This window comes from Globicephala melas, chromosome 1, assembly GCF_963455315.2.
Source record: "Globicephala melas chromosome 1, mGloMel1.2, whole genome shotgun sequence".
Lineage (NCBI taxonomy): Eukaryota > Metazoa > Chordata > Mammalia > Artiodactyla > Delphinidae > Globicephala > Globicephala melas.
Genome location: NC_083314.1, coordinates 29498958 through 29515292, shown reverse-complemented (window position 1 = coordinate 29515292; position 16335 = coordinate 29498958). Strand labels below are relative to the sequence as shown.

The following is a 16335-nucleotide window of genomic DNA, read 5'->3' as shown; positions in this document are numbered from 1 at the left end:
TACACAGTGTTTTAAATGTTCTAAATAATGTTATAAAAAAAGAAAAATGACTTACAACTATTAGAAATGAGGAGACTGCATATTTGCAAATAATGTGATTGCTGGAAAAATTCAAAAAGTTTTAGAGCATATAAATTTGGTAAAGTGGCTGGTTATATTGATAGTAGCAATTTATAAAAATAAATTTCTGTGTAAGAGCAGAAACAGAAAACAATGGTCAAAGGGGTAGTAGCATTCACAAGAGCAAAAATGTATGAAATGCCTAGAAATAATCTTAACAAGCAATATTCACTATTAATATTGTTAACTATGAAGTTATTCTGAGGTACTTTTATTTAAGAACATGAATGTAGGGACTTTCCTAAATGGGAGTATTATACTGTAAAAGATACTCTCCATCAAATTAAGCTATACACTTAATGTTATTCAGGATTATTTAGACATTAGTTTGCCAAATTTAATGTAAAAGTGTTGACATAAAAGAATATCCTAGAAACTTTGGAAGATATGATTACAAGATGACACTTTCCCTATCAGATATTAAAAATTATAGTAAAGCCTCAATAAATAAAACAGAACAGCAGTCAATGCATCAGTAGACACATCTATGAAACAAAAGAGAAAATTCACACATGAGTGTGAATGGGAATTTCATATATGATAAAAGTAGCATTTTAAATCTGTGAGCAAAGGATTGTTTGTTCATTAAATGTTGGGAAAACTGATTAACTATATTAGGAAAAAATAAGTAATCAGATCATCATTTCACAATTAACAACAAAATGCATTCCATACGGATTAAAGATTTTAAATGTAAAATATAAAACCTTAGTAGTCCTAAAATTTTCCAGAAAAAAACACAGGTGAATATTCATGTAGCCATCAGGTAATTCCTAGGCATAACACCTATGGCTGAACAAAAAAAAATAAATGTGACTACATAAACATTCAAACTGTAAATTATTATAATAGCTATCATTTATCAAATGCTTACTAAGAGGCACACACTGTGCTCATTATTTTACATCACAACTTACTTGATGCTAATAACAACCCTGTAATTATCTCAATTTTGCACATGTAAAGGAAAATGACATCTAAATAACTTGCATTAAATAAGTGTAGCCGGACTTCCCTGGTGGCGCAGTGGTTGAGAGTCCGCCTGCGGATGCAGAGGACACGGGTTCGTGCCCCGGTCCGAGAAGATCCCATATGCCGCGGAGCGACTGGGCCCGTGAGCCATGGCCGCTGAGCCTGCGCGTCCGGAGCCTGTGCTCTGCAACGGGAGAGGCCACACCCGTGAGAGGCCCGCGTACCGCAAAAAAAAAAAAAAAAAAAAAAAGTGTAGCCAATCCTGTATCTGTCCTGAGCCCAGACAGCCTTCTTTTACCCATAAAAAAGGATAAAGAAAGACAGCAGAATGGGGAAAAATGCAACAAAAATGACATAAACTGGAATAATATTCTTAAACAAACAAAAAATGTTAACAAATCAGTAGGAAAAAAGGAGGAGGGAAGAGGGAGATGGCAAAGAATACAGACATGTTCACATAGTACTATTGGGGGTAAAGCTGGCAAAAATTCGTGGGCTAATAAAATAAATTTTTATTCTAATAAAATAACCAGGGGCTTCCCTGGTGGTGCAGTGGTTGAGAGTCCCCCTGCCGATGCAGGGGACACAGGTTCGTGCCCCGGTCCGGGAAGATCCCACATGCCACGGAGCGGCTGGGCCCGTGAGCCATGGCCGCTGAGCCTTCGCGTCCGGAGCCTGTGCTCCGCAACGGGAGAAGCCACAGCAGTGAGAGGCCTGCGTACAGCAAAAAAAAAAAAAAAAAAAAAAAAAAAAACATCATCATCAAAGTGCCCAGAGATCTATGTTAAAGGATATTCATTGTGCTATTGCTTATATTGGTTTAAAAAATAAAAAGGAAGGGAAATATTAGGGAGTGAGAAATTCAGTGTCTAAAAATAAGGCTTTTATCAGTAATTTATTTATTTTCCCTCAGTTTTACTGAAATATAATTGACGTATAACACTGTATGAGATTAAGGTGTATGGCATAATGATCTGACTTACATACATCATGAAATGATTACCACAATAGGTTCAGTGAATGCTCATTATCTAGAGACTGTCGTACTAAGTGAAGTAAGTCAGTCAGAGAAAGACAAATATCATATGATATTGCTTATATGTGAAACCTAAAAAAATGATACAAATGAACTTATTTACAAAACAGAATGGAGTCACAGATGTAGAAAACAAACTTACGGTCACCAGTGGTGGAGCGGGGGGAGGAGGGATAAATTGGGAGATTGGGATTGACATACACACACTACTATATATGAAACAGATAACTTGTAATGACCTACTGTATAGCACAGGGAACTCTACTTAATACTCTGTAATGGCCTATATGGGAAAATAATCTAAAAAAAGAGTGGATATGTGTATAGCTGATTCACTTTTTAAAAAAGGTGGAAAACCCTAAAATAAAGTCTTTTAAACAGGAAGAAATCTTTTTTAACTCTTAAGTTCATAAAGATATCCTCCTCTAAAATTTTCTAAAAATTATAGTTTCTTTTTAATATTTAGGGGCATGTGTCTGTATGTGTGTGTGTGTGTGTGTGTGTGTCTATATGCTAGCTCCTCCACATCTGCAACCACCTTTCACATAGCCCCTTGGGCCCCAGTCTAGAAATAGGTCTAGTCCCTGAGCCAGAGGTTGTCTTGGTTTAGTTTCTGGTCAGAAGGCAGCGTCCCTCCCTTTCACTGATCTTACAACTTTCATAAACTATGCCTCCAGATGAAAATAGAGCACAGCCTATTGCTTCTCAGTCTCCTTTTCCTGAACTGGGAGACCTGCTCTGGGTGCTGCCATGGAGTAGTGATAGTGCTTTTGGTCCTGTCTGCCCTGCAGGAGCTGCTCCCCTGATACCACTGTCTGTTCCAAACAAGTGCCCAGGCTCTGGCTGGAGCCCACTCACTGCTTTGTATGCCTCTCTTAGTTGGATCTGTAGAGATTATATATCTTGCTTTGAAGCCTTGCTATTTCTTTTTCCTCTCTCTTTTTATATTTTCTCTACTATTTCTCTGTGTTTGGAGAAGAAATGGCAGAGTGAGGCATAAATTTATTGCAGTATTCTGACCTGAACTCTAACTCTTTAATTCTCTTTATGACAGATTTAAAGAAAGAGTAACAGTTAGCTAGATAGAGAGGAAATAGTAGATGATAGGAAGAGTATGTGTGAATGCACATAGACAATAAAGAGAAAGATGTTTTGGAAATTGGAAGCAGTTTGGTATGACAGTAACTAAGACAGCCTATGGGGAGAGGGCAGCAGAAAAACCTAGAGGAGAGACGCAGCAGAATGAGTCTTTGTGCCTTCTGCCAGCCCAATGATCACCACTTCCCTAAAAACCCACAAAAGACCTAAAGAACTGAAGAAAAGAGAAATATGATAAAGAAAATAGAATCACTCCATAGAGTGATTTGAAACATCACTGGTTTCAAAACATGTTCACACCAATTCATTGAGGTGGAGAGTACTGGTATTTCATGTCCATTCTAGAAACAAGAAAACCGAGGCTTAAGGAATTTAAATGATGGGCTAGAACTGAAACCCAAAACCTCTTTTGCTTCATCCCTTGTTCTTTCCTCCAACCACAATTCTGAGCATATACAGGTACAGTAAAAAGACTGCCAACCATGAAGTATCTCAGCCAAATCTATAGAATCAAAAACAGTTACGGACTTCCCTGGTGGTGCAGTGATTAACAATCTGCCTGCCAATGCAGGGAACACAGGTTCGAGCCCTGGTCAGGGAAGATCCCACATGCCATGGAGCAATTAAGCCTGTCCGCCACAACTACTGAGCCTGTGCTCTAGAGCTCGCGAGCCACAACTACTGGGCCCATGAGCTGCAACTACTGAAGCCTGCACACCTAGAGCCCATGCTCCACAACAAGTGAAGCCACCGCACCGCAATGAAGAGTAGCCCCCGCTCGCCGCAGCTAGGGAAAGCCCATGCACAGCAACAAAGACCCAATGCAGCCATAAATAAATAAAACAATTAGAACAGAGATAAATTTCTTTGGCTCTCCTTGATTCCACTTTTAGATTTTTCCCCTACTTGTCTCTCTGAACCTAATTCATAAATAGACCCTGAACTTAAGTTTATAAAGAGTCCATTACACTTGCTTACTCTGTGATGCAAACACTGATAAATTTCAATGTTCTAGCTAATCCCCAAACTTGTATTTTTATGAGAACAAAAGAAGTAACTCCCAGTTGTACATGTTCTGAGTAATAGTGGCCTACAGAGTGTATAAATGTGAGCAAAAGCTCCTAATCACATGATTTTGACATTTTTATGCTTCTACATATAAGGACCAACCTGCCTTCACAATAGTGAAGTTTCTAATTTAATTAACCAAATTCTAAGTGTCTCAAATAAGAAGCCAGTATCTCTGTTAACAAAACTACTTATCAAAGTTTTATATGTAGTTCTATAAAATTATCACTCATTTATTCAACAAATATTCCAATTTAATTAGTAATATATAGTGATAGGTAATATATATAATGACTCTTATAATATAAAAATATTATTTAATGCTGTTGCATGCTAGGAAATGTAATCCTTAATCAAGTCACACTTTTTTTCCTGAAATCAATCACACTAACTTTCTAAAAAAAAAAAACAAACAGAATAATGAAGAATACTAATTTCAAGTGACAAAGTAAACTTGACCAAGTTTTGCTGAATCTGTACTTTCCTGTTCTTTCTATTATATCAACACATGTTCTATCTGAGTAATGACATAGTTCTGTTTCCTTCCTCAAAGGAGAGCTCTAATAACCTATTTTCCTATACTCTTCCTATATCTACACCATCCCTAAAAACTGCTTTCTGTAATTCTTACATCCCTAGACAGGAAGAGGGGAGGGTTCTTCGAAACCTCATTTAGTAAGATTTTCTCATCTTCTTAAGTCATGGAAGAGCAATTTGAAACCCTCCACCAAAACTATGCCTTCTCTCTATTTTCTAATCCACAGTGTAAAGAGAAATATGGCTTCAGTTCAACTGTTAATCATGGCCAGTCCTTTATCATGCCTCTAAATTCTTAAAGGATAATAAGTACTATGTCTTTCTCCTCTCTTCTGTAAGGATAGAAAAATCTAGTTCCTATAGGCAAACTTTTAGTCACTGCTTTTATTTTCTTCTGATATTAATGAATAACAATTGAATCAAGAACCAAATTAAAGTTTAGCAAATGAGTGCTCATATGTAAATCATAATTTCCTACAAGTTTTTAGGAGCATATTGTAGACTCTAAAAAGGGTTCACCTAAATAGCTTTGAGTAGGGAAAGTAAAGTGGAAAAATGGTGACCAGTGTTCTTTATCCCTCCAGGTTTTCAGGGTGTGGGGTATACAGACTCTTTCACTATTACAAGTCTTCCATGATAGCCAGGGAGGACCAGGAGACATGCAGATTTACTCTATGGTATTTGATTCCAATCATGGCATGCTTGTTACAGGTAAGTGCACCCAATTAATGGCACACAAAACTCATACGTTGATGTTTTACCTTTTTTTAACTAGCACTTTATCACTGACTAGAAGAGAAACAAAACTAGATGGGAAATTTATAAACTGTGATTCCTCACAATCGGTAACTGAATTCAATCCTGTTCCTTCCTATCTTTCTATAGCTTGGTGGATGAGGTCTTGAACCTAGGAGTCAAGGTGGTGGGGTTAAGCAGAGAAGTGGGATGTAAGCTGCTGCTACACGTAGGGCAAATCCAGCTCTGTCTTGACCATCAGGAGCAGGAATATGATGCATCTTAGAGTGGCTGCACCAGCATGCTGAGTCAGTGCCCCTTCTCCTCAAGGAGGCAATTTGGCCCCATGCACTCTGGTACTGAGACAGTTACTCGGTGAGGAGTGTGTTGACCCTCCCACTTCTAGACAAAGAACAGTGGAGAGAGAGGATAGAGTCCTGAATGACAGAACCCCCAGCACTGAGGCCAACAGATTTGTTGTCCCCTTTTCCTGCTGCCCCTTAGAAAGGTGCTGACTAAAGAGACAAAAGCCTCTGTTTGGCATTTGGGTTGAACACTATTTATGTGCCTGCTCTCAGAAGAAGGTTTAGAAGAAATGAACGGTATTGACAATACTTATTCTTTCTGGAACATCAACCCAGAATGCATTTCCTAAGCATTTTTCCACTGACTACCTGCTCTGAGTTCCTGTGGGATTAATTAGGGCAGAGGAATGATTGGTGATATCTCTGCTGGTAGAGAATATAATTATTTTTTAACTTTTGGGTTTTTTTCTGGATTAGAAGTGAAATAGCACTTCGTGCTTGATAGATAATTTTCCACCTTGTAAAACAGAACTTACTTCTGGTTGTAAGCACCCCTCCTCTATACTACCTCCTCTAAAAATAACATAAAAATGACTACAAGCAAATTTTCTCTTAGTGCCCCAAACTGCATGTTTGATTGCTGGGCTCAGCATCTTCATCCCATTTATCATCAGAGTAACTAAAGACTCAAGTATCAAGGCAATAAGAAAAACACAAAAAACAATCAGAAAATAAAAGATGCATCCCAATATTATGTAATTCTGATAGTATTCTGCTTACAAAAGTATAGAGCTTTGTGTATTGCTTAATCACTAAAATTGCATACGTTGACTGCAACCATCAACTTGACATCAGAACTGCATGAAGCTTATCTCTCAGATTTTAATTTGTGCTTTCATTCAAATGAAGCAGCCATAGTAATCTTCTAAACCCCAATGACAGCAATACAACATTGTAGAATATGTTGTTGTAACTGTCACCATTATTGTTGTTATTGTTACTCTATTAAAACAACTACCATTTGATTAGTTCTTCCACAAAATGCTTTCATGGATTTTATTTCACTTGATCTGCACAACCACCACTTAAGGTAGGAATTAATATTTATCTTATTTTATAAATGTCAAAACTGAATATTAAATATTTCAACTGACTAGTAGAAGGATACTAGTTGAAACATAGAGCTGGGATTCAGTCCCAAAGCTTCTGACTCCTGGATCCACTTTCTTTCTTTGTACCGCATTGTTTCCATAGTAGTTGTGTATCTAGCCAAACGTGTAGAGCAGGGGTCCCCAACCCCTGGGACACAGACCGGTACCGGTCCATAGTCTGTTAGGAACCGGGCCACACAGCAGGAGGTGAGTGGTGGGCGAGTGAGCAAAACTTCATCTGTATTTACAGCTGCTCCCCATTGCTCACATTACCTCCTGAGCTCCACCTCCTGTCAGATCAGCCGCGACATTAGATTCTCATAGGAGTGTGAACCCTACTGTCAACTATGCATGTGAGGGATCTAGGTTGTGCACTTCTTATGAGAATCTAATGCCTGATGATCTGAGGTGGAGCTGAGGTGGTGATGCTAGTGCTGGGGAGTGGCTGCAAATACAGATCATCATTAGCAGAGAGGTTTGACTGCACAGAGACCATAATAAATCAGTTGCTTGCAGACTCATATCAAAACCCTACCAGTGAATGGCAAGTGAAAACAAGCTCAGGGCTCCCACTGATTCTGTATTATGGTGAGTGTTATAATTATTTCATTATATATTACAACGTAATAATAATAGAAATAAAGTGCACAATAAATGTAATGCACTTGAATCATCCCCAAACCATCCTCCCCTCCCCAGTCCATGGAAAAATTGTCTTCCACAAAACTGGTCCCTGGTGCCAAAAAGGTTGGGGACCGCTGATGTAGAGGATTACCACTTGTTCATAAGCATAATATCTAACTTTGTTGTCAGTTTGGATAAAGTCAGTTACAGTCAGTGTAATGTCAAAGAACCTATGAAGGCGTTCCATGTGTTGTTTGATTACCTGGTTACCACATCCTTCTCATATTTCCATCCAGACGTATTTGAATTGAGAACTACTACCAGAAGAGCCACCTCCATTCCTCTTTAACACATGAGTAGACTTTATCTTAAAATTTAAACACTTTAGATGGTCCTGGACTTTTGTTTGTTGGGAATAATTTTTTATTATTACAGATTCAATTTTATTACTGGTAAAAAAAAAATTAAACACTTTAAGAAAGTGTTTATTAACTCCTGCTGACAATTTTGCTGCTGTTGAGACTTCTTTGGAGAGACTAGAGAAAACCAATATGAAGGGTCAGCCTTTGGTAGCTTAATCTCCACTTCACTAAGTAGACTATAAAAAATAGGAAAATAGTGGTCACTGAAAAACAGATATCAAGGAAGCCCAAATGCCCTACACTTGAATATTAATGAAGCCCCAAATGAATACTTTTCTCTGGCTGAATCATATTTGTTTTATTTGTCAAAAATATTTTTGAAGAAATGGATGTATTTTCACCTCATTAGGTTTCCTAGGCATTAATAATCTCACTGATATTAATAATCTCACTGATCAACTATTTGCAAATGCAACTGGTTGAATAAAATCCTTTGTGATTCAAATCTTCTAATATTGGGTATTTATGAGATTCTTATTTCTGTTCCAGGCTCTAGGGTTATGGACATGTATCCTTTGACTAGGATGATACAAGATGAGAAACGGGTTCCTCACACCCATGAACGAGAAATCAATGTCATGCTTTACAACAAATATTTTCACCAAGTACTTACTATCTGCTCTGAGTCTGTAATTAAGGTGAGTATATATTGACTCTTCAGGAAGAAAAAGCGAAAGAAGATAGAATTTTCTCTTCTTATAGGTAAGTCCTTAAGTGACTAAATAAATGTAATGGCACATATGATGGAACCCTACATTAGAGCTATTTTTAAGCTTTCATGAACACATGAAAAACAAGCATTTTAATCCAGCTCATACTGCTTGTTATTAAGCTACACACTCAATTAAAAAATGAAGGTAGTCTTTACAATCAAAATAGGAATTTTAAGGGAAATATATCCAGGAGAAAAAACTAGTGTGTGTGTGTGTGTGTGTGTGTGTGTGTGTGTGTGTAAACTTTTTAAGCTGAGCCACGGGAAAGAGAATGTTAAGAAGGAAGGGGAAGAAATGTATAGATGTTTCCTATAACACCTATAGGTGCAGGACATGGAACCTTATGGTGCCTTAAATCTATGATCTTGTTTAATCCTTGTACTAGTTCTCTGTGGACAGATAAAGAGTTCCATTTTAAAGATGTGGAAATTAGGACTCAGAGATCAAGGCAACTTGCCCAAGTTCATATAACTAGTAAGCATTGTGGCTGGGATATGAACCCAGGTTTGCCTGAGGTGAATACCCAAGTCCTTTCCTCTGCAATCCTCAGGCCATGTCATTAATGTGTTCCCTAAAGGCCAGAGTACTTGACCATCCTAACTGTATCTGTAATTATGACCCCTGAAGTCATCTAGCAGTGATGGCTGGAGGTGTGTACTTCCAGTGTTTATCCTTTTATTTCATGCATGCTCTCCAAAAGGAGACACAGGGAACCGGAGAAAGCATTCATCTGGAGACTCCTCAAATGCCCTCTCAATTTTGACCTTCTGTGCTTATCTGCTAGAGACTTCCTCCGGCCCAAATCTCCTAAGTTCATTTAATTATCAGTTATTTCTGATAATGCCTACAGAATAAGTAGAGGGAAACTAAAACTAAAACCTGTCTGTTTTCATAAAATACTGACCTCTTAAGGAGAAAATGTCTTCCCTGCAAGGGGAGAAGGGGAAAGGAAGGCATCTAGGTGAGTTTTCATACCTGATTGGTTGGCAAGGGATCATACTTTAGGCCAGGAAATGGGTGGCCTCTGAGACCCCTTCATGCAGTGGCCCTCATTCTTCATTCTCCCTTCAGGACCTCAGCTATACCCAGTGACACACAAAGGTTAAGAGCATGGACTTAAGGTCCAGACTGGCTTCTTTCAGATCTTGGCTCTGCCACAGCTCAGTCGGGGGCCCTTTGTTATCTGGTCTCCGGACTATTTATTACATCAACTACTCCTTCTCCCACTTGCCCTCTTTCACTCCAGGTGCAGCAACTGACTTTCAGTTCCCTGGAGCAACAGTGCACCTTCCCATCTCTGGCCCTGTGTTTACACTGTCCCTGTCCCCAAATATCTTGAGTATAAACTGTGTTGCCAGTTCAATTTTATTGTTTACTGACAGTCTAACATACACCTGACAATGGCAGATACATGAAAAGGGAAAGATTCAGACTGAAAGACTGCAAGTCTAAAGCTTCTACTGCATTTCCAAAGAGACAGTGATGAGACTTGATGTGTTTCTAGATTTTCTGATTATACCCAGCCTAATTACACATACAGCCTTCTCTGAAGTCTCAGCCTCCCTTGCCCTCCCTTCCCCTTTTCTCTCTGTTAAGAGCTGGGCACATGTCCCTAATCAGAACACTCCTTGGAAAGGTCAGTGAGCCCTTTCCTCATGATTCTCTCAGATTTCATGCTGTTAACCACAGATTCTGTCCTGTGACCCCTAGCTAATTTGGATGAGTGTCAATAAAGAGTAAAATAGTTAGCTAGTGGGAAGCAGCAGCATAGGACGGGGAGATCAGCTCGGTGCTTTGTGATGACTTAGAGGGAGGGAGGCTCAAGAGGGAGGGGATATGGGGATATATATATGCATATGGCTGATTTCACTTTGTTGTACAACAGAAACTAACACAGTATTGTGAAGCAATTATACTCCAATAAAGATCTATTAAAAAAAAGAATAAATTCAATTTGATTTCTTTGTCCACTGAACTCATAACTGTTACATTTCTATCTTGCTGCTAAGCTTGCTTTGTGCTTACAGGAGCAATTGACTACTTCCTGGACAGACAGGGGCTGCCTGGAATAGTCGCTGCTTGTGTCAGCCCACCTACATATGTTACAGACACACTCCAGTGTAGCAAAGTAACTATTAGACAGCGCTACATCTTTTAGACCTTTCTTTGATCAAACCAACATTCATGGCAGAATGTTGAGAGAGGTGTTAGATGTGCATTGTACCAATTTTGAGGCTATTTTGAATATTGTAAAATTGACGAAAACTGAAGGGCTTATGGATTATTTGATTGTTTTGTTCTTTCCTGTAGGTATGGGAACTCGAAACTGGCCTCCAAATATACCAGATTTTAGACCCTCATGGCTTCAATGTTGAACTGACTTCTGCAGCTATTGATGAAAGTGGATTTCTTTTTGCTACAGGAGCATATAATGGTCAGACTAATATCCAGAGTATAGCCTCCCTGCTTTAGTGTCCTGAGAATTCGTTCTAGGATCTCATTACAAGTTGTTTGGGTTAGAGGGGAAGCATGAATCAGGCTGGAATATGTAAACGTGCCAGTGAGAGTGCTGTGCCTGACTGAATAGTGATAGGCTCTTCTCTAACTGGCATTAATGTCCTGATACTGTCGTTCAAAATAATCAATCCTTACGTTACACTTATATAGTTGCTTTTCAGTTTGCAAAGTCTTTCACGTATACCATCTCATTCTGTTCTGACTGAGACTTATCTGTATTACACTGACTCATTCTGTCCTTCTAATTTTGGGTACCATCAGCTAAGAGACAGACATTCTATTTAGTGCTTCTGATAATATTTTTACTGACAATATGGGACCAGACAAAATATCATCCAACTTTGCTATATCACACCTAGAATTCTATACTGGACTTGTTTATAAGTCTAAGCTGCTTAAGGGCATGTGTCATGTGACACTTGAGAGGATGTCCTGCTCCAGTTGTGCTGTGTCATTTGCTGCTCATGCTGTGGGGAACTGCATAGAACTTGCTAGAACCAGAGAACTATAGCCTGCCTCTTCTTTCACCTTACCTTGTTCTGAACTCCCACGAAAGAACCGCTTTATCTAGACAATATGACCATCTGCATCACTACTCAGAATATATTTCTTCTAGGTATATATTTACTAAATAAATTCTTGCTTGTAAGCCAATGGATGGACTGACTGAATATCTTGATATGAAAATCTGAGTTTTTAAATTGTACGCAGATAACAGTACACATGAAATAAAATCATGAATGCTGAGTTGATGAGGTGTGAATAAATGCAACTGCTCTTCATGTAGGAGAGTTCTTAAGAAAGCAGTCTTAACCGCTCTATCAGCACATCCTGCATACATATGAAAATTAGAAATTCTGAGCAATGCACATGACCATTGCCCAGCATAAGCACTAAGAAATTCGTATAAATGACTGAGATACTATTATTTTCATGCAAGCAAGTCATATTTCACTTTGTTAGTGCTAGTGACAGTTTGTCCTCCTCAGAAGTACATGTTAATTGTCAAAGACTCTGGGTCTAGGACACCCTGAGGAAAAGGATTCTCTAGTTCCCAAAGCAACTCTACCCACAAGCCAGCAGTCCCCTCTCATTCTCACCCACCCATCACCTGGGAAGAGCTGAGCAGTATCCTCCCTGCTTTCTGCCCCACTAAATCTTATTGCCAAAGTCCTAAGTTAGCAGGAAATCTGGGCCATGAGACTGTGGTCCACATACCCAGGAGTAAGTGAGAGCATGATCACTTCTTTTACTTGTTTATATGACTTCCTACATGACCATAAATTCCTTGAAGGCAGAAACTATGCTCACTTTTCATCCCCTGCTCCTACCATCATGCTGTGTATATAGGGAGAATTTAATTAATGTTTAAAGATGTTTTTAGTGAAAAAAAAAATGATGGGGTTGTGAGTATTGCTGATGGAGGGAACCTAGCATAAAGGAAGGAAAACAGCACAATGAAAACATTCTGGATGCCCAGCAGGATTAGAACTGGAAGATAAGAAGCAGGAGGAGGGGGTTGAGATTAGGGTTAAGGAAGGGGAGGAAAAGTACTGTGAAGGGCAGTACACTAGCTTTTAACCCTGAGGTCGCTATAAAAATCCATGTTAGAAGATAATTATCAGTGTACACTGAGTAATGATGCAGAAATAGGCATTCAACAAGTATGCTATCATCTCACCTGGCCTCTTCATCAGGGTCTCCTAAATGAATGAAGTTAACTATAAAGAAAGTACGATTTCAAATGTAGGAAGAAACATGACACCCTTTCTACATTTCCTTCTTATGTAACAAAAAAACAACTCAAAGCTTGACTGTTTCCTACCTGCTGGCATTCTTTTAAACCTTTTGTTACCAGTAGGAGCTAGTCCTAAAACACATTAGCACCTTAGGAAATGACACTATTGGAGTGATTTTTGACTATTAATAATCATTGTGACATGATATTAGATAGATAGATAGATAGATAGATAGATTGATGATAGATACTGAAGAGTACTTAGCAAACTGGAAGGCATTGGGAGAATAAAGACAGAAAAGACCCACTTAAGACAGAAAGCTCAGACAGGAGAGTCTGAGAATTTCAAAGAAAACAGTCGCAAATTTCAAGACATTGGCTGGTCCTGTTTATTTTTTATCAGCCTGTGACAAATTAAGGCATACAGAAATATATTTGGTACACAGCAATGCTAGAGAGACTCATATAGCAGTCTCAGTAGGAAATAAACCTAGGATAAACTGTTGCAGAAAGCTTTCAGTTAGATCAATTTTCTGTGAGATAAAAGTCATTCTTTCTATACATTATTTTTGCCAATATAGTCTTTTCTCTGTGTGTTCAGGAACAGTTAAAATCTGGGACTTTGGCAGCGGGCAAGAGATGAAAGTGTTACCAGAAGGGAAAGACTGGAAGGAGGAAGAGCACTGGCTGCAACGCCTGATTTTCCTGAAAGCTCAGGAAAAACACCAGTACTTGATCCTCGCTTTGGAGCGCAATGGGAAGATCAAAATGATCCAGGTTTGCAATCCCATTTTTACATACTCTATATGCTCTTCTTGGGAAGATCAACTGAGTGTGGATAATCCCCATTTAAATCCTCTCTTGCCAGCCAGCTGAGGATAGTATTTCTCCACCAACCTTCCTAGGATGTTCCTAATTTTAACATTGCCCAGGTCCAAGCAAAGAACAAAAAAGAATAGCTGCTCAGCCATAGCATCCTGCCCATCCAGTGTTTGCTGAAGGGATTAGCTGGGATCCTCTGGAGTGGATATCAAAAAGATTAAATGTATATACAGCTGCCACCTCTGACATGGTTTATACCCTCATTTGGGGATAATTCCCTGGCAGAGCTGCTTCCCAGCAGACTCTGTGAAAGGGAGCAATGATTCCTCTCTGAACCTTATAACCCATAATGCATTCAGGGATGCTCAAGTCACTTTTTCAGTTTGCCACCAAAATTACTTTGTTTACTTTATAGTTAATAATGCCATCTGCTCAGGGCTGTTTTACAGGGATTGAGGTAGACTAATTTATTTTTTCCTGTGAGTCTATTACCACCTAAGAACACTAATGCCTTCTTCATTCTTAAATGAAAACTAGATCATTTATGGACTTCCGTGGTGGTCCAGTGGTTAAGACTCTGCACTCCCAATGCAGGGGGGCATGGGTTTGATCACTGGTCGGGGAACTAAGATCCTGCAAGTTGTGAGGCGTGGCCAAAAAATCAATAAAAATTTATAGAACATAAAATAAAAAAGAAAATTAGATTATTTATCCTGGCTATGAAGTGGATGTTTCCCTGACTAGAACTCTGGGATTCATTGCCCTTATTATTCCCCTTCTGAAAGCTAAGATCAGAAAAAAAGTCTTGCATTAAGGTAGCATTGATTACGATGACTGACAGCCCTACTGTTGGAAAAAAGGAGTGAAAAACTTTCTTGATTCAACTAATCCTTCTTTGCTGTTTGAGCAATCCAAAATGGCACTGTGCTAGAAAGGAAGCTCTAAAGTGGAAAGAAATAGTTGTAAATTTCCTTTAAAAGATTTACTTTGTAATTCTACCCTGTTCAGAATGTTGAGTTCTTACTGATGAACTCAATTTCCTCAATAAATAAAATGAAATACTGAGAAATGAAGTTAAAACTTGAATAATATATAGACCAAAGGAAAAATTTAATGACCTTTTAGATAATTGAGAGAAAAACAGTTGTGGCATCAACACAATTCTGTTTAATTATGTATTAAATAATTTGCAGGAAAGTGAAAACAAATTGATAGCCAAGTCAACACATCTCTAAATGAGAATTTGGTCTGATTATTTTTTGCCGAATTGACAAAATAAAGCAATAGTTTAAATATCATCTAAACATAAACACATTCCTTCAGAAAACAGAACTTGCAGGTAGCATTATTCCTGAAAACTGGGGCATGTAGTTAGCACTTGTGGGTTTTCAGCCTGTGAAGGAAGAACCTAAAAAGTGACACAAAGCAAGGGGGTCATTAGGAAAGTGTAATTTTGGCCCCAAATAAAGTTTTGGCTAGAGATAGCATTAGTCTTTCTCATAGCTTACCATTTGTTCAACAGACGGCCTTAGACTGGAATTCTTATTCTTTATTTCCCATCTTCTTACCATCTGGTCCTGACACACACATGCACACCCCCAGCCCCAGCTCATGCAGTGTCATTCGTGTTGCCAACTTTGCTTTTATCAGGGCTTGGTCTACCAACCTACTTTCTCTTTAGAGAGATGAAATAAAACCAAACTCATCTCCAACAACTTAGCCCTCAGAACCTTTAATTGCTGAAATGTTTAAAAAATAAATAAAGAAGTAATAAATAAAACAAGCTCACTTACTCCCTTAAAAAATGGCACTGTAAAAAGGAACTTCTTAGTAATATAGTCTAAAATGCGACAGTGTATTAATTTCCCTGTTTTAAGTTAGTGCAATTGACCATCAAGATACCCTTCCTAACAGACAATGTCTGTTGTTATAAACACTCCTTTTTAAAAACTGCAAAAAGTAGCATGGTGCTGTTCTCACATCAAAATTGCTTTTAGTCCTATTGTAGCATTTTTTACTTTGATTATTTTCCATGTCTCCAGAATTCTATAGATTTAACTTGATGAGGACTGAAAACCCGTCTTATTCATATTTGTATTTTTGCTCTGCCCAGAGTAGGTGCTCACTAAGGACTGAAATGTAAGAAATATAAGAAACCCCTTGTAAGATATACAATAGTAAATCTATGGAGCATTTTAGGGTATTTTTATTAATGTTGGACAGGGGAATTTTACAATAAGGATAATGTTGAAAATACACTTATTATTATTAACATCTTATTATTTACTTATCACTTATTATTATCTGCCAATTTAAAGTAAATATGGTCTGATTTACATACTTTCTAGAATACTTTCATTCACTTGTTTTGTTCAGTGATCATTTACCAAATGTTTACCATGAACCAGAAAGATATCCCCCTTTCACAATGGGACTTACAATTTAATAAGAAAGACTAATGTTGATCCGCCTATTAC

General features: G+C 38.3%; 1 protein-coding gene across 1 annotated transcript in view; it reads left to right on the top strand.

The window, feature by feature from the left end:
• The window catches only part of WDR64 (WD repeat domain 64), a 149822-nt gene that overhangs the window by 61537 nt on the left and 71950 nt on the right, over window positions 1–16335 (top strand). Inside the window, exons 11-14 of the mRNA XM_030868587.2 lie at window positions 5416–5542; window positions 8558–8706; window positions 11092–11215; window positions 13638–13813. Of these exons, the coding sequence (XP_030724447.2) occupies window positions 5416–5542; window positions 8558–8706; window positions 11092–11215; window positions 13638–13813 (576 nt within the window). The remainder of the gene's footprint in view (window positions 1–5415; window positions 5543–8557; window positions 8707–11091; window positions 11216–13637; window positions 13814–16335) is intronic.